The sequence below is a fragment of the Acartia tonsa genome, chromosome 13 (assembly GCF_053477335.1).
Source record: "Acartia tonsa isolate MP-2025a chromosome 13, ASM5347733v1, whole genome shotgun sequence".
Taxonomy (NCBI): Eukaryota; Metazoa; Arthropoda; class Copepoda; order Calanoida; family Acartiidae; genus Acartia; species Acartia tonsa.
This window is the reverse complement of record NC_137272.1, coordinates 22,121,383-22,148,848: the sequence shown is the minus strand read 5'-3', so window position 1 is coordinate 22,148,848 and position 27,466 is coordinate 22,121,383. Positions and strand designations below refer to the sequence as shown.

General features: G+C 30.8%; 1 protein-coding gene across 3 annotated transcripts in view; it reads right to left on the bottom strand.

Annotated features, from left to right (window-relative positions):
* The window catches only part of LOC145304022 (uncharacterized), a 528,912-nt gene that overhangs the window by 103,136 nt on the left and 398,310 nt on the right, over positions 1-27,466 (bottom strand). For all 3 annotated transcript variants that reach the window (XM_080145773.1, XM_080145774.1, XM_080145775.1), the window contains 2 exons: positions 22,559-22,623; positions 8,217-8,289 (listed from right to left, as the gene is read on the bottom strand). In XM_080145773.1, the coding sequence (XP_080001899.1) occupies positions 8,217-8,289; positions 22,559-22,623 (138 nt within the window). The remainder of the gene's footprint in view (positions 1-8,216; positions 8,290-22,558; positions 22,624-27,466) is intronic.

Genomic DNA, 27,466 nt, shown 5'->3' with positions numbered 1-27,466 from the left:
TAATCAATTAAAGTTATTAATATAGCAATTATTAATAATATGGAAATAATTGTCCATATTTTTAGTTCCTGTTTACTAAAAAGTTTAAAAACAAACACATTACTTTGTTTCGGTGTGTTAACACTGCCGCATAATGTCTCAAATTGACAAAAGAGTAACTACTTTATCTTTGTGTAAAGCAAATGGGAGAACGGAGTTTGTGCTGTGGTAATATTTTAACCCTTTGAAAAATTGATAATGTGGTAAATTTAGCAGAAGTGAGGATACACCATTCTGTATTTGGTATAAACAGTTTGACATTCAGCCATGAAATGCGGGTGTGCAAATACTTCCGCAAAATGCATCACATGTTATTTTCATGCTTCCGAACTACAAATCATTATACCCCCTTTTTGCCACCCGCATGATTTAACACCTTCCTATTATTATTTGTTATCGTATCTCTCGAAAATATTAAAATCGAGAATGAAATTTTGCGGAAGGGATGAAACAACTAAAAAGCGAAGAAGACATGAAAATTGAGCAAAATTACAGGGACAGGGAAGTTGCACCTGAAAAAAAATTATCCTATCCCTCTCCCCCCCCCCCCCCCCCCCCCACCTACTTTGACCCTATCAAACTTTTTGACTTTGTTGTATATAATAAGAGCCCATAGCTGACACATTGTTTTCTTATTGATATATCGACAAACAACCTATTAGGGTCTTTTTCTCCTATGTAAAATGACTATTATAACTACGGTATTATGTTGATTGAATAACATCAAGCAAGTTTTACTAATAATCAATGAGAGACTGCTTTTTTGATGAAAAGTTGGAGCAAAATATATTTTTTTCTTAGATTAACTATCCCCTGCAACACTGAAAATTGTTGACTATTTTTAGATTATGCACGGCATCTCAAGTCTTAATTGGTGTTATTTTAGCCATATTTCGCTGTCTTTTTTTAACAGCGATGCTTTTCTACAAGTTAGGCTTGTCCTTACACATGAGAACTTAAGGGATAAGACAATGGATGATAAAATGATATACTTATGTATTATAATTATATAATTATGATTAACAATATTACCCATTTTATAGTATAAATCCTTGGAAGAAATTACTAGACACCACTGAATAAAGTGCCGAAAGTTTTTGAGTAAACTTTGTGTATTGGCATAATTTACACGCCAGTGTGCAATATCCTGATGATTTCTTGATCAATTGGGTACAAAACATTATGTATATTTATATACATAATAAAGATACAAATTGTTGGCTTGAATAAGAATTTAAGAAATTTCGGGTATAGTCCCTTTCGTGACAACAACTCTTAAGGGGCGTTTCGTAGTTTTCCTCCTCTTTCAAGACCCTGAGGGGCCAATTGCCTAACCCTGCGGGGCAATCTCCTAACCCAACTTAACCTAACCTAACCTATCAAAAGCAACTTTGAAAATACGAAGAAACGCCCCTTAAGGGACTAAACCCGAAAATTCTTTATAATTGTCTAAATTCATGAGCTATGCTTAAACGGATTTTATCATCCTTGTTTTCATACATATTAAGCATAATAATACAAAAATATGTCTTTTACAACAGAAAACTTAAAATGTTTTTAAAACACACAGCACGAAAGGACAAATGTATGGCTTTTTAAGAAAAACTAATTTGCCTTTTCGTTTTGTAGGTGTTATTATCATCAAACAATCTAAAAAATCTTCCAGTGCCAAATCCCCTCCCGATTCCACACTTTTAGAGAGAAAAAATCTTTTTATATTGATTGTTAAATCTTGTAATACTCCAGGGCTTTATACATGAATGAAAAAATGTACACCAAACTTCTTGTGTGTAAAATGCTACCTTTGGTAGATTGCAATTTTTATCATAAGTTTATATGTCCTTTTACTCCATGTTTAACAACCCCTCAAAAATTCATAAGCTTGGAGCACAAATTTAAATTTTTAGAATTAGGTTATTTTCTTAGTCCGTTTTTTTCTGTTTATACTGCATATCTAAGTTCAATTTAAATGTAAAATTTATAATATTGAAAGGTAACAAAAATGGGGATTTTAAAGGTTTTGTTAGATTTTTTGGCTTGTGTTATTTTTTTTGCTAAACTGCTAAGGATAAAAGGGCTTTTCGCCATTAAATAGCAGTCTTGTCATAAAAAGGGTCTTAACATATAAATTTCTTGATGCTATGGATATTTCATCAAAAGTCGAAAAATATCCAATTAAATTAAATACAGAAAAAAAATTAAAATGGCATTTAAAACAATTATGTAATTTTGTGTGGACTGAGATCTTGGTTTTGCTCAGATTTTAGGGTTATAAAAACACAATTTTTTAACCAGGAATATATATTAGGAAAATTCTATAGAGGGAAATTCTGCCTGTGGCTGATAGAATTTTTTAAAATTAAGGTGTGTAGATTGATATTATCACCATGGTTCTCTTCACCCCTGATTTAAATATCCTATCCTGGTTATTTTCACACCACTGAGAAAAAAATCCTTAATTGACGCCAACCCTAAAGGTCTAAATTATAGCTCATATCAAACAGAATTTTTGTTGCGCGCGCAAACACTCTAATTTTACAAAGTATAAGGCGCGGCATTCGCACGCAGTTAACTTTAAAAGGAGTGTGCATACAAAAATTCTTGAGAAATAGTTTCCAAAAATAATGTTTGTAATTATTTTTTTTCTTTTGGGCATATGAACTAAATCTTATTCTTTCATTTCGTTTCATTTTGTAAAGCAAGCAATCCTATACAAATTTGCATAAAAGACAAGTACACATTGAATATTAGATCTTTAATCAAAGGTCATTAACAAATCACAACATTGAAGAAACACACTTTCAGGCCCCTAACAGATAAAAGGTTTCAATTTGTAAAGAATGTTTAAAAAGAAAATATGAGGAAGGATTGAGCTGGATAACATGCAGCTATTTAACTTCAATGGTAACTGTCTTACTTTTTAACAGTATTTGTTATTTTTTCTAAAATTTTCCATCTAAAAATAAAAAAATTACATATTCTTTTGAAACGAACACAATAGGTCACACATTCTCAAATTATTGCCATGTCTTTTTATTGTCCTTTATATTATTTCATGCCATTAATCCAAACAAAACTAACTGAAAGAAACAGGAAATACAAATTTCTTTTCTAAAATTGCAAGTGTGCTAATGTGACAAGAAGAACAATGGCCGGAAGTTGACAAATGAAAAAAAGAAATATGGAGGGAAAAAACAAACTGAAACTAGTCAATTAATATGATACATTTTATTTATTTTCCAAATGGGATAATTTTATTGTAAACAAATTGAAAAGATGATGATTGATATTAGATAAAGAAAAAGAAGAACTAACAAAATTTTAGACTAATTTAAACTTCTGTCTTAAAAAGCACAAAGAAATGTATAAAGGACAAGTATAAAACCATTTTAAATGTGAGTATATGAATGTTTTATTCATTTTGTAACCTGTATCATTACTAATTTTTAAAATTACAAATTTAATTTAGTTGACTTGAAAAAATAAATAAATATAATAATAAAATCTTTTTTTTTATTTTAATACAAAAAGATACAATTCATCTCTGCTGAACTGTTTAAAATGCAAAACACATAAAAATAAAATTAAGCAGAAGTTTGAGTCGCTGTCATCATGAGTTAGCAATTTCATCTTTCTTCCTTGGCTGTACTTTGTATGTATTTTTTGCAAAATTCAAATGGCATACAATAACTGTTCATTTTTCTATTTTTCTTAAAATATAATCAAAAATGACAACATCACTTCATCAAACACAATTAAACAATTCTATTTAATTGATGATCACTGTTAGTTTTATCAAAACATAACAAGTTTTCATTAAATACGCATTAACTATTTTATGCACAAGAATAAAATTTTCATTAAATCATACAAAAAGCATGATTGAAAAAAAATTGCTCATTAATTTTTTTGCCCTATGTATAATCTAATTTCTTGCATGCAAACCTAAAACATGGATATGTATTCTAAGAAAAAGTTACATAAAAAGATTATTTGTGTATTATCTTCTTTTTCAGTATTTAAATTAGATATAATTAAATCAATTTTGCTTATAAATTCTGATTATGTTAGCCCAAATCTTGAATTTATGAAGTTTAAATCATTGTCTTGATCAATTTCCATAATGCAACCTCCCAATCTTTAATCCCTCACTGACTCCATCCCATATTACCCGTGCATTTTGTGAACCCTTCTTATCATTTTGCCATCATGTTGATGAAAAGATTTGCATATAGAAAGGTGGTGCTGCAAAATAAGTAATAAAATTTAGTTGTTTTTATCTCAAAAATTTGAAATAAAAGCAAATAGTTGTTGAATTGTAAAATTTTTTGTACAAGTTTAAATCTTTCTGCAAAGTAAAATTGCTATTTTTCACAAAGGCTTTTGTAAACTTTGTAGTCCAACCTTTAAATGCACAATTGCTTTTAACAACAGAATCAATTGCCTATTGGCATAAAGGATTATTTCTTTTAAGCAGGTATTATAAGGCAGTGGGGGGAGATGGGAGATAAATGAAAAAGCCTCCAGGATAAATCAACTTTTATTCATATTGTACTTTAGAGAAGTACACATTAGTTTAATTACAATAAGAAAAGTTAAGTACAATAATAATCAATCAATCCCATAACGTAAAGTAGTAAGTTTTATGTTCATATTTTTCAGGGAAGCGTTATAAATGTTTATGGGTGGTTTTAGGCTATTTTCCTGACATCCTTTGATCTCTCCTAGAGGCTAGAGCAAAGCAACTAGTTTAAGATATAAAAATAAAATCATTTTGCTCACATTTAGACTAAAGTGCCTATATAAATCTTATCAAAGAGGCTAAACCATCTTTATATTAATATGGTTTCATTAGTAAAATTGTAATAATTCAAAACAAACACTCCTTATATTTTGTAAAAGTACAATGTCTCCAAGTAAATATCTTTACATAACCTCTCACATAAAAGAAATAAAACTTCAAAGAATATTAAGCAAGATTGTGTTTTTAGTAAGTTGTATAATCAAGAAAAATAAAAATAAAAAAGTATTTTTAGTAGCAAAGCAACTCTATAGTTTTTATTTAAGTCTGTAAGTCCGTCTGAATGAAAATTTAGAAAAATGAAATTTTCTCAGCTCGTATTTATCATAAATGGCAGATTTTTAACAAAAATTTCCCTTTACTAATATTAGGCATCTATTTTCTATTTTCTGGGTACGTTGGTATGAACATCTGTTCTTTAACTTACTTAACCCGTTTGTCCAACCATTTTTGTTGCACTGCTATTGGAAGATGTCATCCTTGCTTTTTGTACAATAAGCTTTATTTCGTTTTAATAAATGAAACATAAACAACAGCCGAAGAACCAAAAGCCAAATATCTACAAACATTAGAAATCCGCGACAGTCCACCCCTAAATTATGTAATATTAAAATTTATCTACCCAATAACTATTTGTTTTGAGAAACAAAATCTATATTTATAAAATTTTAAAGGTCCTAAAGTCATTTTAAAAACCTGTATTTTTTATGATAAAGAATTAATGTACTTTAAAATACCAAAAAGGTATGGGGAAGTTAATTAAAAGTCATAATGTTGTACTGAAAAAATGCATCTGAAAACCATAAAAATTCCAAAATAAATTCCAATTAATTAATTGTGGCTTTTTAGTAGCATGTCAAATTTAGGAATTTTTAGGGTCTTTAAGGAGGGTGTCTCATAAAAAGTTCAAAAAATAAAAGCAATGATTTATCTACACATGATTTTTAGAACATATAACAAGAGTGACAATAAACATTAATAGCGAAACACAAAAAATCAAGAACCTAACAAAAAAATTCGATTGAAAGTAAATTGCCCCTACCCTTCCAACCGTTAAGAAAATAGTATAAGATGACAATATCAATAAGCACCCAATAAAACCTCTAGGGTCAGGGCCACGCTTGTTCTAACTAATTAATAAAAATTCACAATTAATTTATTCCTGTAATCATTGTGTTAACTTATGTTAACGTTTCGTCCATGAAAAAGGGTTTGAGATTAAGGGGGATGGAGATCAGTATTTTAAATAATGTCTCAGGAATCTTAATGGATAAGACAATTAATAGATGTGAAACTTAAATAATGATGAATAAAAATTGTCCTTCTCTAGATTAAAAAATTGGTTGAAAAGGTTTGACGCTGCTAGTTTAAAACAACAAAATAAAGATCAATAAACAAAAAACTGTTTTAAAAAAAAATGTAGGAAATCTTATGACAAAATTCAGATGATTTAAGTTTTTATAGTCAAAGCAAAAGCACAGTCTCTGTAATTGTATAATTTACTTAATATTACTCAAGATTTATTACAACATTAAAATTTGTTTTCTGTTCTTTTGACTAATGATGGAACTTATTATGTTAATTCTTAACCATGTCTTTGAGCTTTAAAACTTGAATTAAGGATTTGAATAGATAAACTAAACATATAAGGCTTGTTGTTCTAACATTATCTTTTGTTTTTTTTCTAATTTAATTATTTTTTCCTCATTTTCATGTACATATGTTTATGATCAGTGAAAGGGGTTGTATTTCTTGAAAGGGTGAAAAATGGAGAAGACATTCAATTTGAATGGGTTTGACATTCATTGTAAAGATTTTTCATACATATCCTAGATCTGAAGTTGTAAGTTATAAGTGCGTCCAGTAAGATCTCAAGAACTACTTTCTATTTAGACAATTACACAGCTTAAATAATGCAAGTATAATCATTGCTAAACTACTTGTTAATATAATTGTTCTTGTTTATATATGGAAGCACCAAAAATTATCTTAAAGGTTCTGATATTTAAGCAGATAAGCTTCTTTATTCCAACCGTGTAATTATACTAATTTGTCTGCCCCGTTTGCGTGTGTGTGTGTGTGTGTCTGTGTGTGTGTCTGTCAGTCCGGTAATTGGCTTAATATAAATGGATATAGCATATATCATTACAAAGGATGACAGCATGCATAAGTACAGAAACACAAAAAATAATGGTTGAATAAACGGACAAGAGCAGTTGTTCAGTAGTCATAAAGAAGAGAGACAGCCGTCTTTTGTAACAGACCGACGGACCAAGGTAGTTTTATGATGAATGCTCTTTGTAAAGAGGTATCTTCACAAAAAATCTGCAGACTATCTTAAATGGCAGCCGAGAAAATCACATTTCCCCCATAACGTCATCATACATATATAGTGATTTAAGTAATGCTGTGTCTTTTTTTATGAGATCTAATAGACATTTCCAAGATCTAAATAATTAATCTAGACAAATTGATGTGTATGTGTATGTATGTATAAATGTGTGTGTGTGTGTGTGTGTGTGTGTGTGTGTGTACGTGACCGCTCATTAACAGTTCGTGACAAGCCATGTGACGGGAAAAATATTTTTCGGACAAATAAAAAAACAATAGTGCATAGAGTTAATCTTCTCCTATTATTATAAATAGATTATAATAGATATATAATAGATAATATAGATTTCTTTTTTTCTTAAATTTTTGAGAGAACCCTCTGATTATAACTTCTGTCTATCAAGGGAGAAAAGGGTAATGAGTATGACAATAAATTAATCTACAACCCCTTTACCCCCCAATATTCACCAACTTTTCGATTCAATGTCCAATCCCTGCGTCCAGACTAAATATCCCTGCCCCATAATATTAATAGGTGATAATATCAGCTAAGTTGCTCCTCTATAATTAAAATATCCCGTCGTAAATTAACTTATTCTATCTTGTACTTTTTGTACTCTACTAGAGAGACTTTGGTATGATAAAATTTTTACTTATTTTGAGGGTAAATAATAATGGTGCAATTGTTAATGTTTCTGTTCAATACTGAATATCTTGGGGATATAGCCAAAATATCTTTTAAAGAAGAGGAAGGAATTGTGCAATTGTTAACATTTTTGTTTACTTCTGAATACCTTGGGAAATATTATCAACATATTTGAAGGTTTGAGGGGAAAGTATGGTGCAATGTTAATAATTTTGGGTAATTATATCTGTCTTGGGGAAATTATCTACACATCTTTAAATGATGTAGCAATTGTTAATGATTATAAACTCTGTCTATCTTGGGTACTTTGTCCAATAATTTATCAAGAAAAAACGGGAAAGAATTGTGCAGTTATTAATAATTCTGGCTAATTCTATTTATCTTGGGAAAAGTTGTTACCTCTAGATCTGTGGCTGAAGTCTCTGAATGAATCTCTGGTGGCATAAACTACTTGTTGCAACCCTCCGTGGTCCTGAAAATATATTAGAATTAATTTTCACAATTTGTTACAGTGTCATGTTATAATTAATTACTTGACAAATTAAAAACAACTCTTTGGAATTAAAACCCTCACTTATTACAAACAACCAACCCTTACTATTCCATGAACCATTCCTGTAAATCCCTGCAATGGTTTTAGAAAAAGGCATACTTAACCTATTGTAATTTATCTGAATCTTGCTAGCTTAGTTTTAAAATATTGTAAATAAAAAAAACTTTTTTTTTTAATTGATGTAACACTGTTTAACTTTTAAGAGCTAACCAAAATTTGCTTATAATAAAACAAATATGCACTTAGAATACATACTAGTTTTAGCTTTAAGACATGTTTTAATAAAATGGCTTCTTGTTAGTTTTATGTTTAAAGGTAAGAAAAAAGGAATTGGTAAATTGGTTTAACTAGTCATATAAAAAAGACAAATAGAAGAATCTAAATTTTAGGTAATCTATAGATAGTTCTTTTGATAAAGCAGTTTCAATACTACAATCCAACTTTTAGCAAGGCCTTGAATTCCAGCTGATTTAATGATCCCTAAATCTCTGTATAACGAAATAAGAACATTTATATGCTGTGTTCAACCTAATCATTTTCAAAACATAAAAACAAACATTTTGGGCAGACTATTTCAAGTAAATTGTGTTTACTTTAAGCCTTCTTAAATTAAAAATCTGGAATTTTAGGATTCTTAAGAAAGGCAACAATATACTTCATCAAAAATTTGAATATGTAAAATTTTTGAGAAAAGGAAACTAATCTTCCTAAACGTGGCAAAATTTTGCTACATACACACTTAAATCAAGAATTGGTAGGATTCAAGATTTAAATAATTCAGAATACAAAACAATATTTTTTCTAATTATAGTTTGAGGACCTTTGTTTGGAAGTCCATACAGTTATGTCAATCACTGGTCCCTTTTTTGGGCCTAGGCAATAATGAAATATGCTCTAATCAAGAAGAAACAACTTCTATTAAACCTTTTGATGAAATTTTAAATCAAAATCTTTTTAATTTATTGACTGATATTGACAAATGCCGCGTATATTATTTTACTTATCATTGATTTAGTGTGTCTTTTTTTTAAATCTGATCTCAAATGTCTTCATTTTCTGATGTATCCACGTGTAAAGCGGAAACAGCCGCCACTAAACACCGCGCCATGCAAAAAAAAATGGGCAAAACCCCTAAAATCTCCTTTAGTACCATAATTACCCCCTTATTTCTCATTAGGATTTTTTTTCTACCCACTGCAGGGTTTGGCTAAACATATTCTAACCTAACAAAACCTAATTGTAGTCTCAAAAAATCTTTATTTAATGGTTAAGAGTATGGATGGAGGGTATCTATTAGTGCTCTACTATCAAGCTGGGAAAATTGCAAAAATATTGAAGTCAAGTCATGTGTGCAAATTTTTACCCATTTCTACGCAAATTTTGCGTCGATTCGCAAAGTCATATTCGCGACCCAAGGCATAGATATGATGAAGGAGGGTGTTGGATTAAAATTGGGGGTTATTAATAAAAGCAAAAATGCATGATAACATCTGAAGAAAAAATATTTGCCTCTAACCGTTCTACAAATCAAAATAGACATTGGATGCAAGTTGATTAAATTAAAAATCACTGAATAAAGTTAGCTATCACATACTTTTGTTTATATTGCGAAAACACAGAAAATATATACATTTCATATTCGCAATTTTAAGTGTTGGTTCAATGTACTTATCAGAGATTAGTCACCAGGAGAAAAACTATTTTTCCACTCTTCAAATATTTCTTCAATTTACCAATCCCTAAGACCCTAATAAAAAATCTCTTTGATATGAAGCTTAAGATTAAAGTTTCTTTTGATCAAAGCATAATTAAGTTTATTACTGTTATTTGCAAGGCTTGTATATAATTGGGGTATGTCGGAAAGTCTGACTGTCCGATTGTAGTAGTAAACAAATATTAATTAGATTAATATAGTAGCTGTGGAAGATAGGCGTCAGAACTGCGTTAGTTGATTCTTATAAACATAAGACATATTGAAGAAAATAAAAAGATTTTTGATAGATGATTTATTTCTTTTAAAATAATCGATATATTCTTACTTGGAGGTTGCACCAAATTTAAATGTGCTCTTATAATATGATACTCACAGCTGGATAAAATAGCGATACCCCCCAATTACCTCCTTTACCACATCCACTCCTACTAGATGAACGAACTGACCTTTACATGAGGTCCATTTTAGCAGCCTATCCACGTATTCTGTATCCAATATGAAAACCTTTCACTATGAAAATACCATATAAATCAAGGAGATAAACGATAGATCCATTTACAAAACCACAAAAAAAACCATTTAACTAAAACAATCAAAACTATAACTAGGTCTAAAACTTTCCTTTTTAAAAAGAAAATAATAGATTTACTACAATAAACAACTTAAATACAAAAAGGGATTTGTTTAATGACCCAACAGCTTTTCTATCTTATTTTAATGTTTTTGTATATGAGGAAACTCATGTAACTTATGCTTTAAATTTTTCTTCTGTAAAGTTAATTTTCATAGAAACCCAAAAAATCTTTAAATATATATTAAAAGTTTAGTGAGATTTGATTGACTTGGTAGTAGAACTGTTAATATAAATTTCTGTGCATGCACCAGTCAATTCTAAAATGCTCTATTTGATCTGTTTCAATCAAAACAAGGATTTTACACGTCCGATAGTAGCATAGCTAGGCAAAGGTTGACTAAAATTGTGGAGTGCGAGGGGGTGACGGGATTGAGGCAAGCAACTTAATAGTTATTTCTTTCATCGCATTATAAACCGCTTTCCGCGGATATAGAATGTACAATTATAAGATTAAAACTGGTTTTAATCTTATGATTGTACATTTTTATATTCGTGGATATAATACGATGCTAGACATAGTTTTTTTCGCATGGATGAGAACCGGTTCCTATCCACCGGATTCGAATGAATGCGAGAAAAATGAATCCTATGGTAGTTACCAGGGATCTAAAGGGATAAGACAATTGTCTATAAATTGATGCACATCCCCACTGATGATTTACAAATTCAACCCCTCATTGATTAAAATTAGTTGTTAAAACATTTGAAAGATCAACTTACTGAGCTAACATTTATTAAAGGTCCTAAAAGTTGAAAGTCAACGAATGAGACAAAGTTATTATAAAACTTTGGGAACTAGTGTAATAAATAGCCCATTGTCCCCTCCCTCTCTGGGTAGTTACGCACCTACAAAGTTTAATTGTAGAGTTGATGCGCAACCAAAAAGTGAAATCCTTGGGTTTGTTTCGTTTGAAAATCCATATATGGCTTTTCAGGGGCAATTTAAATGGGGTTTATTCATTCTGGAAGTTTTTTTAAAGCAATTTTAATATAATGTAATCTACAACTCTGCCTTTCCTCTAACATATTATCAAAGATGGGGAGTACAATTGTAAAAAGATTATTTATCTTCGATTGTTCTATTTCTGTTATATGTTCACATGTTATGTACGATAACAAGCTGTTAGTGTTATCAATAAAGGAAAAAAACGAGGAATATGCTGAAATTGAATATTATATTTTTTGTATGATAACTTTTGGAGTGTGCTTTAACTTTGATCAAAAGTGACAGTATAAAAATACTTGGGGCAAAATCAAATAATAAACATAAGACTAAGTCAAAAATGAAAAAGAATTTTTATATTTTTTATTTTTTTCCTAAATGCCATTTATATTTCGCGAATTTGAACTCAAGGATTTAGAACCTTTTATCCATCCAAAAAAATGTCTTCAAAGCTGCGCAAATATTTGCCCTTTTTCAAACTCAATTTTTGCCCAATTTGCTGTTTCAATTTTGCAACAAATATGAAATAGTTTGTGCAAACTTTTTATATTAAAATTTCCATCCATATTTCGAATGGTTCTTCAACCAACCCACTAATTTTGGAAGGGCATCTTATCTATATTTATGGATCAAACGTTGATTAGTCTGACTTTCATTTAAAGATTATAAAAAAGTAAAGTATCAGAGTTACCTCTTTGTTTGAAATCTATATTGCGTTTTGGCATTAAATTTGCTAAAGGTGTTGTAAGATTTTTTCTCGTATTCATTCGAAAACGATTAATATCCGGTGGATTAGAACTGCCATACAGAAAAATTATGTCTAGCATCGCACTATACATAGTTTTCTACAAATATAAAAATGTACAATCATAAGAATAAAAGCAGATTTTTGTCCCGTGCCTTCGGCAGCTCAGAGATAGAAAAAACTGCTTATAATCTTATAATTGTACATTTTATATCCGCGGAAAGCTGTTTATAATACGATGCGAGAAATAACAATTATCAAATTCTTTTATGATATGATACAAGTAGCTACGCCCCCTAGAGGCCTCTAGGGGCACATGAGGGAGGGGTTTAGAGTTAAATCCTCCCCCCCTCCAATTTCAAATTTAGTTTCAAAAAGCAAAAATAACAAAAAATGGGGGGGGGGTGCAATCCACAAAAATAGTAATAAACCCTATGAGGAGCTACACTCTAAAGGAGGACCATGTCGGTTAAGTGGTTAACGAGATCCTTAGCTACAAACAAACAAAAAAGTCTACTACTTTATATAATAGGATTTTTTTTAAAACGGGATAAAATAAGTCTCAATGTAAAATTCATAGGATATTTCATATTTTTCCTACATTTGCCTTAAAAGTGTTTGTGTGTGTTTTAATGTTTTCTTCGGGGATCTTATGTGATAAGACAATGGATGATAAAGTAAAAAACATCCAACATAATAATAAACAAAATAATCCCTTTTGTAGATCAAAATTATTGGTAAAGAAGTTCGGACCTTACTTGTTAGGAAACAACTAATCAAAATTAAGTAAATATAAAAGTATGCAAGTTATTGATCCAGTGCAGTGATAAGATTCATGGTTACAAAACTTTGGGTACCAGTGTAATTTACAGTTCAATGTCTACTCCCTCTATTATGAAAAGCAGAAATTCAAACATAAAAATTGGGAGAAGATTAATTTATAAACCATTATCCTATCCCTGCATGAAAATTGTAGTGCAAACATAACCAAATCTACAACCGTTTTCCCTCCATTATTTACCAGCAGAAACATAAAAATTGCAATAGGACTAATTCAAAACCCATTAACCTATCCCTGTATGAAAATTGTAGTGCAAACATAACCTTGAAATTTTTGCTTTGATCCATTACTTTGCTATTCGCAAGGGGGAGGGATAAATATTGAGAAAAATATATCTTCTCCCAAATAATTTACATATTGGCAAGAATAATTTTGAGTTATTGGAAGATTAATACCATCTTTACCTGTCCCTTAAAAGACTAATCTCCCCCCTCCCCCCAAATTATCAAAGATGTCTAAAGTTATGTCTTCCGTACCTTATAAATATTGGTGAAAGAAAGGGGTGAAGATTAATCTAGATGAACTTTTCTCATCTTCAATGTCTAAAATTTTTCAACTTTGCTGTAGAATGTTCGACTTTCCTTTTAGAATATTAATCCCCCCTCCACCTCCTTTTCTTGTACAAATCTTTAGTGATCATCTAGAGGGGGACGGGACTTTTCGGCTCCTCAGTGGCGCTAGGTGGACCCTCTAATCCTTTTTAAAGGTTGGACCCTCCTTGTGGGGAGGGTGGCCCCTCCTTTTTATATGGTGTTCCATGTCCCTTCATAAAGAGGTCAAATGTTGGGTTTCACTTGGGTTGCGAAAACCCAACTAATGCATGTATGCTTGAGCTACATCAGATCAATAATCTTTTTGCAAGACTTGAATGGGGGGAGGATTAATCATTCTTCCAGTGTCTTATCCCTGCATCCCTGAGTATACCATTTCTTATCCCTTTTTATATTCATTGTTATGTTTATGCAAAAAAATGCGCAAATCTTTCACGTTATTGCCAGGGTGTTTATACGCACCAGCCAAAATAATTTGGGTGGTGCTATAGCACAAGTGCTTCGAATTTTAGAAACTATTTATTAGTACATATGTGTAAGTAATGTTAATAACTTAGGCTGTTTTGTAAGACTCTTCAGTGCCCAATCTTCAATATTCTGACTAAATCCTTTTTTCTCCACAGTGTAAAAACACCAAATTTTGGGTGGCTGCAGCTATGTGCCTGTGGGTCTAAAATACGTACAATTGATTGGGGGTGGGGTACATAACATTCAATAATATAGGGATATCCCATTTGGGGATAAATCATCTTCCAGAAAAGTATTTCTTAGGAAAATGGATATACTTGAATGAATAGGTATACTTCTATTGGATATTACGACAGGGGAAAAAATTTAGATTGCTAACACATAACACTGATTTGATCAGTTTGTTCATCCAGTAGGAGGGGAACAAAATGTGATGGGGGTAAATAATGGGGGGGTATTATTATTTTAGCCCGCTACAAGTTCACTTTATTAGAGAACATGAAAATCTAGTGTAAGATCCAAGTAATAATATATCCATTCTTATAGATCATATAAAAAACAAAAGGGAGAAAATCTATTTCTCTATCTTTTTCTCCCCTTTAGTGACTAGACTTCTACAAGAATTACAAGGAAGAATAATATCCTATCCATTGTCCTATGCCTGTGTCCCTGAAAAAATTGCACTTTAGATTTTAATGGTTTTTGTATTGGGATTACCATTTCAGGAAATAAAGGATAAAGATTACCAATAAACCGTTACAGGTTTTTCCTAAGTCAAATTGACTTTTTAAATTTAATAAAAGTTTGCCCATTTTAAGATTGATATGAAATAACCAAAGTTTTACTATTTAATCTTTATTAGGTATCTAATTTTTATTTTTACATTGCACCAGGCATCGGAAAAACATGCATAATTTTAATTTTGTTTACACATATAATATGCAAAAAATATAAAGATTGCAGAAAAAAATAGTTCAAGGGCGAGGCAAAAGTAAACTAAAAATAAAAACAAAAGCATTCTAACTTTTCCATCAAAAAACTAATTTTTTTCGTAGTTAATAAAGAATTTTTAAGTCCTCTGCCTGTCCCCTAAGATCTTGCAAACCACTAGCCAACTGCAGTTTAGGGGCAGCATAATATAAATCCTAGACAGGTTTTAAGTTATTTTTTTGCGAGACCAAAAAAATTTAAAGGTTTAAAAATACTCAAATACTTCGATTCAAATTGGTGTCGCCTTTTTTGCAAGTGCAGGAAAAACTGGCAAAATATCCACATTTAAGATGTATAGATTATTTGGTAAAAATACATACTTACACACACATTTACATATATTTAAGCTTCACTTCACACAAAACAGCAGAAAGTAATAATGCATAAATAGCAGGGTTAAGACTATGAATTCATTGATGGAAAATCCCCCAATATAATAAACAAAATAACACTTCTGTAGATCATTATTGGTTGAACACTGCTATTTAGAATCAAGCAAAATTATAAAATATAAGTACCCAAAGTTTTACGCACACCAAAGAAAGAACAAGCATTTAAAACTTTGGGTTCCGGTGAGTAATATTATTTTGCATTGTATAAACCCCATGTACACCACATATGCGAATGCAAATTGGTCTGCAAAGATCTTGTGGTGTGAATTCACTTCCGCACATGTGTATCACAATAACATATGTACAATTAAAATCGCAAATTACAACAGCACAAACTACAATTTCCCTTTTGCTTTTTCTCATTCTTTTAAGCTATTGCGTCTTTTTTGCGAATATGAATTAAAATGCACTTGTTATATTACACAAAAATGAATTAAAATCTCGTTGGATAGTTGACCGATTTTGTCGAGAAGAAAATTTTTGTAGATTTATTTAATCCTTAAACAAATTTCATTCCCATTATCCTATCCAAGTATTTCAGAATTAAACTAGACCTTTGTGATATTTACGGAAGAATGTCTCAAAAATGCGAAATAGAGGCAACACTAATATTTCAGGTTGGCTAAAAAGTCACGAAGTACTAGAATTATGACAGTACATTAGCAGGCTACCCTAAACAAAATCTATACTGTGACACCATGACATTTTGTAGAACTAAGACCCGTCATTTGATTGCGCATATCCAATGCAAAATTGTAGGATTTCAAGTCAACAATTTGAAAATTGCGAAATTCACCCTCAGTCATACCTATATCTTCCTCTTTTTTAACAGAAAGGGGGGGGGGGGGCACATTTGTATTTTTTTATATTAGGAGGAAAATTAATTTCTTTATATTGACCATATGAAAGAAAAAATACTTTTTAATAGTTTCCATCAAAGTGCCTTGCGAGCCCCCTTATTTTGAAATAAATTGAAATATAAAGTAAGAAGTATGTATAACCATATATGCCTGAAGTACTCTAACCCTGTTATGCATGCCTTACCTAACCTGACCTAAAATATAACACAAAAACTGTCTCATAAAATTTAAATTTTTTTTGGAAAGTTAAAACATGATATTGTAAATCAATGTATAAAAATGCAAATTTCCAAATTTAGTCCTTTATGAACAGTAATCAAGTGTTCCTCTATAACAGGAAAAAAAGTCTATTATTGCAAGATAATTATCTGGAAGCCTTTTTTGGACCAACACATTCCCTGTCCTTTTATTTTAAATGTCTTTCAGTCTTACAAGTCCTTTATTTGTCAAGTTTTATTTCCATTCGCCGTCCTCTTATTTGATCTAATTTTTATTTACCTTTTAAATGAATTACAGAATTTGATATTTGGTTTTCATTCAGGAAATACAGGGATAGAACAATAGAGGATAACTTAATCTTCCTGGAATTATAATGTTTAATTTTCTGCTTTTGGTAGCTGGCAAGGGGAAGGTCAGGGAGTTAGGGGATATTAGGCTGTAAATTACACTGGTACCCATAGATTAATAACCCGGTAATCATATTTGTAGATCGAATACTTTAAGCACCTTTTTGACTTGTGCCAAACTTTAGTAGCAAAACAAATAATTTTAATCTACATTAGGGGTAATTTGTTAACTATCATTGGTGATATATATCAAATTATGTTTTGTTGACCAATCCTTTCAAATTCTAGGTTTTATTTCATTTCTTTTTCTATGTTTTTTTTACATGCAAATTGCCCTAGGGGTCTTTAATCTGATTTTCATGAAAATTTGTTAAAATTTTATAAACCCTTCATTTCAACTAAATTGGAAAAATATTAATGGAAATTGCATATATAAAAGTTTTAAATAAAAAGAAATATAGGAAACAAGTACAAGAATTTAAAAATTAAGTGGGAGAATGCATTCTCCAAGAAAAAGGCATAATTTATTCCGATAGATAAACAATACCATTACCTTAAGTGGTAAGACATTTAATGAAAAATTGCCAAACATCCCCAAATAATGAAGCTTTGATAAAAAAAAACTCAAATTTTTGGCCAACGAATAAGAAAACAAATATATACAACTATGGCTTGTTTATCAGTAATGTTTTGTCAAAACTTGAATTCCAAATAAATCGCCGAACTAATTAAGCTTCACTTATCTGCGAAGCTCAATAATTGCTAGGGGCGAAGCCAATGATAACTAGACAAACCAACTAATGTATTATTAACAAATTTAACAGTTATCACTGAAATGAACAAGGACAATTATATCCATAAATAGCGCAGCAATAACAATCTAAAATCGATGAAAGAATTATATTTTTAGATGTCTTTGTTTTAAGAACATTTGTAATTTTTCCAAAAAAACAATTAAGCTGTGGACTTTTTACGTCGAGTAAAGGCGTACGGATAGACACACACACCCCAAACACTATCGAGTAGCTCTGAGCTACTCCAAACAAATATTTATGGCATGACAAAATTTTCCAAAAATGGTATTTTCGTGTGTTTACTTGTGCTCGAGAGGGTGTGCATCAATTTCCGCAAATTTTGTACTTCATCAATTCTTCAAAACCGAATATTTCTTTAACTGCAAATATTGCCCCAATACTTTGATTAACTCTCAATATTAAATATTTTTTATTTTTTGCTTTTGTATTTTTCTGCAACATAATAACAATAGATGTAGAATATACGTGAATATTATGGAGAAAAATTGTCGTCAATTTAGGTTGCAATATCCCCTCACATTTATTGGTCGGGTCGTTTATCCAGTAGGAGGGGAAGAGAAGGTGTAAAGGAGATGGATAGGGAAGATCGTTATTTTAACTCGCTAAAGAGATCAATTCATTGTGGAACATGAAAAACTGTTGTAAGTATTAATAAATACATCATAACAACATTTAAATGTAATAATATGCGGAAATGGATGAACACCTCTGGAGTGTTTATTTTTCAATCAATTCAATACCAGAGGGAGTATATAGCAACTGAAAAAAAACTATTTCTCCATTTGAAAACATTTATTATTGTCAGGGATATAATGGAATAAGACTATGGGCGATAAATTTACACACATCCCAAATGATGATAAACAACATTACACCTTCTTTAGTTTAATTATGGTTGAAAAGTTTGGACACTACTAGTATGAAACCTATTAGAAATACCCTAACTAATTGAAAAGTTTTTAATTTTTTATTACTCTTTATGGTCAACAAGACTGTATTTTTTTTTATCCGAGGAAAACTGTTTATAATTCGATGCAAAAAAAAGCATTATTCTAACAATTTAAAATTTGAAAACGGTTATAAAATTGCAGAACCATCCTGGAAGCTATGTCGATAGATTTTTAACAATTAAGTGGACGCGCCTTGATAATTTTGGCCAAATTCGCAAGATAAAAAATGTCTGAAAAATATTAATGGATGGGTCCGAGACTTTTTAGGACAGACACACCCTAAAACTATTTTTTGTGAGTTGGGGGAAGGAGGGGGGGGGGGGTCAGGAGGGTGGCTAGGAAGGAATGAGATGGGGAAAAAATCATGAGACATTTTTTCAATACATCAAACATTATCCTTAAATCAAAGTAACAGGATGTGTATCTGTTTGTAGCTTAAGGTCTTGCTTACCGCTGAACCAATATGATTCTTCTTAAAGCTTTTAATTATTAGGGGGCAAGAGAAATCGCCCCTAGAAAAAGTGTCAAAGTATCCCTAGAAGCCTCTAGGGGCGTAGGCAATAGTAGTGATATAACACCATTAGAAAAAAGTTTTTCCTTTTATTTTTCCAGCAGTCAAGAATGATTCTATTGAAACAACTAGCATACTGTAATTAAATTGTTATCAATAAAGATAATTTAAATATTAAATCATTATTTTTGATTAGCGTAAACAAGGAAACACTCATCCATAGGGCCCCAGATATAAAAAGATCACCTTGAATTATTCACACACACACACAAACACCACTTACAAACATATAACCATACACAAACACACACACTTATACACACACAACCATATACTTTTTTTTTACATTTTGCAACACCCTCCAAACTGTGAATAATGTATTTTGTTTTACACTTTTCTGCCAGTCAAAATGAATAATTGTCTCAAATTTATTACCACTTTCTGCAGTGATAACAATAGCAGCATGTTATTGTAAATTGATTAGCTAATAACAAAAGTTAAATTTCCAAATTACATTAGTTGCAAAACTAAATTTATCTTGGAGTGCCCTATCATTCTTTTTGCAACTATAAAAATGAAAATTTCATGGGGCAAATTTTGTTGAGACAAATGTTCCCATGACAAATTTATGCGAGGCGGGGAGTTTTTGTCCGGATTAGCATAGCGTGGTGCATAGTCATTACGAATAATAGTTTATTACAGGGAGAAAAATGACCAAGATACCAAATAAAAATATTAGTGGATAAGTTTGTAAACTGTTCGTTTGTATTTAAAATCAGGAATTTAAACAACGCAATTTTTTAAGTCAACAAATGAGAGAACGTGTCCCTTCCCTCTCTGACATGAACAATAACTTGATATTATAGCTGCGCTACTTAAGTAAAAGTTATTCCTTATTATTATTATATGAATAGGAAACACAATAAGGTTTTATTGAATTATCAAGAAATCAAATAAAGGGTTCATTCTTATTATTGTTAAATTCATAATAATTGAAGCTAAATGTCATGGATTTCCTTTGACCCCCCTTGGTCCACATGGAGAGAGGGAGAGGACAATGGACGGTAATTAAAACTCAGGTATCTAAATGGATAATACAATGGCCTAAAAATCAATGTACATCCTCAATGATAATAAACATAATTACCCCTTCTGTAGATTAAAATTTGTGGCTGAAAAGTTTTGACACTCAACTTAATTAACCAACCAATCAAAATTCACTAAAGTCCCTAAAGTTACTAAACCACGAATAAGAAAACGTTTTTATAAAACTTTGGGGACTAGTGTAATTAGGAGCCCATTGTCCCCTCTCTCTCTGTTAAAGCTTCAATAAGGCAGGGAGGAAGGGTATTTTGGACATTTGTACCCAAAGTTTTATAATCACGCCCTCTCCTTTGCTGGCTTAGGACTTTGGTTACATTTAATGAATCTTATTGGTTGGTTTAAGCTGGCAGTTTCCAAACTTTTGCACCAATCATATCAATCTACACAAGGGGAATTTTGTTTACCATCATTTTAATAATTCAATATGAGCCCTTATTTTAGTTTCTAGAATCTATTGGCGTTGATCACGAATTAATTTTACCATTCAATTCTATTACATATAAAAAAGGGGTAGTTTCATCAAAGTGATTTTGTAGATATAAACAGGGATTATAGGGGATAAGACAATGGATGATACATACCCAATGATGATAAATAAACAGAATGGTATAAACTTTTGGGAAATAAACTTAATGAACCAACCTATCCAAATATAGTAAAAATACCCATTTTTTTAAGCCAACGAAAAAGAAAACGTTATTTTAATCTTTGGGTACTAGAGAAATTAAGAGTCCAATGTCTCCTCCCTAGCTACAAATTATGTTAGCTAATTTTAGAGATAGTCTGTGTTGAATAAACATATTATTTATTCCAAAAAAGAAATAATTGAATTCATGAGCTATATTTGTATGTTTATTCTGTGGAATTGGATTTTGTAAGAAGCGAAGCTACACTGTAACTTGCTGGTAGAACGGGGACATTTGACTGTAAATTATGCTGGTACCCAAAGTTTTTTAACAAGCTCTCACATTCGCTGGCTAAAAAACTTATGGAACTCTTTTTAGTTCTGGATTAGTTGGTTAAAACTAACTTTACATCGAACAATTTTAATTAATTTTGTTATTGATCATTGGGTATGTATATCAATTTGTTGTTTATTGATCTCTGACAACTTGAATACCCTCTTTAGAAAAAAATTGTCTCATATTTTGTTTTGTATTAAAAAAAGTATTTATATACAAAATGCACCTTATTGAAAACTTTGAAACTATTTGCACTTGTATTGTATATAGGCCTTAAATTCTAAGTAAAACAAATAACATTCTAAATTAAATTCTTTGAATATAAATATATTGGTTAAATTACATTTAGAGGTTTTTATAAAGTATCCTATATAAAAGTAGCGGGATGTCTAAGTGTTTTTATGTGTTTGTATCTTGGTATCTCATTAGCCCCTGTACCGACATGATTCATCTTTGCAGTGAAGCTTTTTATAGGTCCGGGGAAGGTTTATAACTCTTATGGGGGAGGATAACTCGACCCTCCCATGATAAATCACTCCTGAAAAAAAATTCCCTTCCCACAGGTGCTCTAGGGGCGTTTCCGCTAGTATGAAAAAAATTAGTAAACTACTTTTAAAATAAGATTTTATCATTTTTCCTATTTTAATAATCCACAATTTTTTTTCTAATCCCATTAGTGATCTTTTATGCTAGAAATGGTCTTTTTATAAAATATATTGGATTCTCGAAAGATTATATGTATTCTTCTCAATATGAATGCTTTGAATTTTAATATATTTTAATTTTTATTCAATTCATAAACTGCCCACTAATCTTTGATTTGATTTACTTTTGATTTAAGAAAAATCTACAACCTTTTTTTCTCCCATTTGCCCTATCCCTGCATCCATGCCGTAAAAGTTAAGGGGTTATATAATTTCCGGGTAAAGAAATGCTACATCAATATACATCCCTTTCATCCCCCCTTTGATTGAGAAATTATCTATAAGTGTAAGGCTTATCATAATTCTTCTAATGTTTCTTTATTTCCAAGTCTAGGCCACTTTAAGAAAAGAAATTGAAATTCAATTTTAATATTTCTGCTCGTGATTCAACCATATTGGTCCACTGGTAATGCTTACAATAAAAAAACTGTGACTTACCTTAGTCTTCATAGGAAGGGCAGGTGGATCCTCCATTATTGGGCTACCAACTGGAGAATTCAACTCTGAAAATAAAAAAAAATATATTTAGTAACCAGAGAGAGAGAGGGGACAATGGAGTGTTTGTTTATTACACTAGTCCTTAAAGTTTTATAAAAACGTTTTCGTATTCGTCTTAACAATTTAGGGGACTTTAGTGAATTTTAATTGGTTTGATCGTTTAGTTGATTGTTCAAACATTTCAACCATTAATTCTAATCTACAGAAGGGATAATTTTATGTATCATTATTGGGGATGTAAATCAATGGCAGTCCCCCACATCAACTTATTGGCCACTATCTTATCCCTTTAGAACCCTGATTAGTAACACAAGATTAGATTTCATGAAACATTATTCTTTTTAATTTGAAAAAAGGGTATTTGTTCCGTAAGTTTTTTTCTTTAAAATATGAAAAACGGCAAAGAAAATCCAAATTTTCGAATTCTTTAATGTGTGATTGACAGCTTATTTATTTTTGGAGAGCCTTTCAAATAATGAGAATTTGAGCAACCAATAGAAAATTAAGTTTTAGAATAAGTAAAAATCAGAAACCTTTTTTAGAAGGGCAAATTATTAAAGTTCTAGCCCTTGTGCGAAGCAAGTAAGATCGCGTAAACTGCTAAATCGCTCGAAGTCTACTGTATTTTTGTTAGGTTTATGCTATTTTGCGATACATATACCACAAATAAAACACAGCAGCTAGGGGCAAAGCCACTATCAATGTTAAAATTTATTTACCCAAAACCATTACAAGACAAAATTATACAAGACTTTCAAATCTTTGAACGCAAAATTCGTCATTTAGAATTAATTAATCAAAAATTCTCGCAAGGGTTTGGGTTACTTTAGACTAGGACAATTATGTACATAAGTAGCGCAGCAATAACGAATGAACAACATTAAAAGAATGTGGTTGGCAGGAACTGTCAATAAATCAATGCAATGCCATATTGGCTGATAATCCAAATTTTTTCTTTATAACGACGATTGTATTGATTTGGTATAAACCCATTTCTTACTCTGAAAAAATAGTAAAATTAGGGTTAATATCATAGTCTAATTACAATATTCCTGATATAACATTTTCTAATTTTAACATTGTTCATTGTCCTTCCTGTGTGACAATTTCTCATCGGGTCAGCGGTTAGGGAGATCCACCGGTACACACACAAATACACAGAGATCCTTTTACTTCATTATAAGGATATAACACTTATACTAATTTGGGAAAGAAAAATACTCTGTCGATTGTCTTATCCCCCTGTATCCCTGCAATGAGAATGAGAGCAAAGTAAGACCTAAACAGGAAGGGGCTTACTAATTCAAAGATTATCAAATACAAGTAGATAAATAATAGTTGCGCATTTCTTCAATAAACGTTCTATATCCAGAATGGTTTCATGGACAGTTGACTACAAATAAGAAAATGATTAATTGCTTGTAGGTATTGTATAAAAAAGCTACTGATATTAAAATAATCACTATGTAGTTTATTTACATTTAGCTTTTGGGAAGGGGGGGTGAATTATATAAAAATAGCTTAAAACCATCCCTGAACCCGTTTGAAGATTCCATAAAATACAGAACTTAGTCATTTAAGTATTTCTAAAAGGACAGAAATAAAAGTTTACATTATTATAAAGTTAATACGCAGTATAAAATTACAGAACTTATAACAAATAACTTTGGTTAGGCCTAGTGGCCTTCATCTAATCAAAACCCCATCATTTCAGACAACCATACGGGTGTTATCACATTACAAACAAAGTTTAGTCTAAATGATTATACTTCAGACAAAATGCAGTTTTTGGATCATGAAAGGAAATTCGTCGTACTTTCACAGTAGCTTTTGAGAGGTTATTTTAGCTTATGTAAATGTTAATGATTGCCCCGCAGGGCTTAGAGCCAGGGGCTAGAAATAGGAGAAATGCTACTTTGAAAATACATAAAAAGAAGCAGGTTTTTTTTCACTTTTCCGTTAAAATTTTGCTTACGTATGAATGAATCGAGTTCTAAATTTCAGGGAAGCCTTATATAGATCCTGGTCAGGTTTGTAGCTATTATCTATCGTTAATTAAGATGACTCTTAAATGCTACTTAACCTAACCTAATTAGGGTTGTTTCGTAAAAACGTATTTGATCGCCGTGTCTCTTGTGATTAGACGTTCTTTCATAACAAACTAATTTCTTTTCTAGTAGCGCCACAGCTACTATATGGTTTGTGTCTAATAAATGCAAGGAGAAAGGGGCCATTAGGTTGTTTATTACACTAGTCTCAAAGTTTAGTCCCAAAGTTTTATGATAACGTTTTCTTTTTAATTTGTTAAAGAACTTTGGGGACGTTTCAATCATTAATTGTAATCTATAGAAGAGGTAATTTTGTGTTTCATCATTGGGGATGTACATCAATTTGTCTTATCCCTTTAGATCCCTGAATAAATGACACAAGAAAAAATAGAATGAATAGATTTAATTTTCATTACGATGAGATTTTAAAGATTAATAAGTTTGTCCTAATAATATTATGAGAGTTGTATAATGAAGACATTATTTTTATTTTTGCTATTTTGATTTTACATACTGATAGTATGAACACTCGTCTTGTGATTAGACTGTACAATAGTAATGACACAATTGTCACAGTTTCCTCACAACATACCACAGTGGTAAATTATGGAATTCATCATTAAATGGCTTTAAACCTGCCAAGGACCAATTCAAAAGCATTCAGCAAAAACATTATTGTAACCTTTTTAAGACCCTTAAGAATTTCACAAACCACTAACTACTTTTAACATTTTTAAGATTAATTTTTTTTTAGTTTTTTATTCATTGTGAACTCATTAGTTAGGGAAGAAAGGGTTATAAAGGATACGGGGGAATAGGTCAATAGAGATAATTAAATCCTTTTCATAATTCAAAAAATACAAAACTGGTAAGAAAGCCTAAACCAATGCATTAAACCTCTATAAAATATCAAATATAATTTCAAACCCATAAACATTTTCATTAATTTGTGCCTATTTGTCCTAAGAATCGCCATATCCTCTAGTAAGCTAAAATTATTCAGAATTAGGGGGAAAAGATAAATTTATCTTGCATTGTGCTATCCCTGTATCCCTGATAATAAAAGAGAAGTGAATGTCTCACAAAATTTTGATTCACAACATCCTAATCCAGTAGAAAATATTATTTAGAGTGATCTATATAGTTTTCCACCAATCAAATATAAGGAAGAAATTCTAATTAGAAAAATAATGTCTTACATATTACCTTTACACAAAAGTAACGGGAGGTTTCTGTCTGTTTTGAAATATCTAGCAAACTGCTGAACCGATATGGTTTTTCTTTACAGTGAAGAAGAGTATGTATATATCTCAACAGGGTCGGTATTAAATCAATCAATTTATCGTCCATAGTCTTATCCCTTAAGATCCCTGATTTGAACCGCATGTATACATGTAGCTAGCACCTATTACCCCTATACATGAGTTCTAATTATTGTAAATCTGTTGTTTAGGCCTAATTTTCTGTTACTCCACATTAATACAAGGATGACAACATTCAAAGTTCATGGAAACAGGTAAAGCTAAATTCTTTGGATAATGAGGTTGTTTGTTTGCCTGTCTTTACCTTAAGATCTCACTAACCGAATTGATTCTTCTTTACAATAAAATATCTTAAAGGTTCCAGGAAGGTTTTAAACTATTTTAAGGGAGAGTATCTCCAACCAATCAAGAGAAAAGCCCCCTCCCCCCTTTTAAATGTTTCCTAAAAGCCTCTAGAGGCATAGCCGCTAGTATTTAATAAATTGGCCATTTATCAAACCTTTAAAGAAGCTCCTTATGGCATGCACATTACTATACATGATTTTACATGGTAAAGTAAGACGTACAGACCGGCAACGTTATTAGATGAGTAGCTACGCTACGGAAGTATCTATTACGGAGTAACAAAAATGATAATTTGATAATTCTATAGGAAAGGAAGGAGCTTAAATTATCATTATCCTTACAAAATCTATTAAATTGTTTAGAAATAGTTTTTAAAAAAGTATATACTTAAAGTTGGTTGATATTTATGCAAAGAAATTATTATTATTGAAACACAAAACGTTAGTTAATAATATGCTGCATGCAAAATGCTAACAGATGAAATTTATAGATACTGTTGTTTTTGACTAACAGGTAAGTTAATTATCTTATTCGTTGGGTAAAAAATTTGAGACTTTTTATTGGATTTAACTCTAATCTACTGAAGGGATAGTATTGTTTATTATCATTGGGGATGTTTATCAATGTATCGTTCATTATATCAAGTTTAGATACCTGAAAACAACACCATTAAATCTATACTTTTGGGTAAGTATCCAAGTTTTATTCACAGGAGGACAGACGGACGTATGTCAAATCTTCTCAACATAAGAGCTACGCTCCCCAAAAATTGTTCTCTTTATGTAATATTCATTTTTTCAATTAAAATTTTTGCATATCTTGAAAAAGATCTTTTACATCGTCCAGTTAAATGAGTTAAGGCAACAAGGAAAATAATATCCAAAAAATAGCGCAAGAGAAATACCCAGGGATCTTAAGGGATAAGACAATGGACGATGAATTGATATACATCCCCAAATACAAAGAAAATTATCTCTTCTGTAGATTAAAATCTTTAGTGGTACTGGTAAGATTAAAAACTAATAGTTTGGAACCCACCAATCAAAATTCAAAGAACTTAGTTTTAAAGAAAATATTAAGGAAAAAACATATATTTTATATATAATTTATTGCCATTTAAAATTATCAGTTCCTTCAAATTTACATATGTTTTCTTAAGTTATAACAATTACAGCAACCACATGACGTACAGA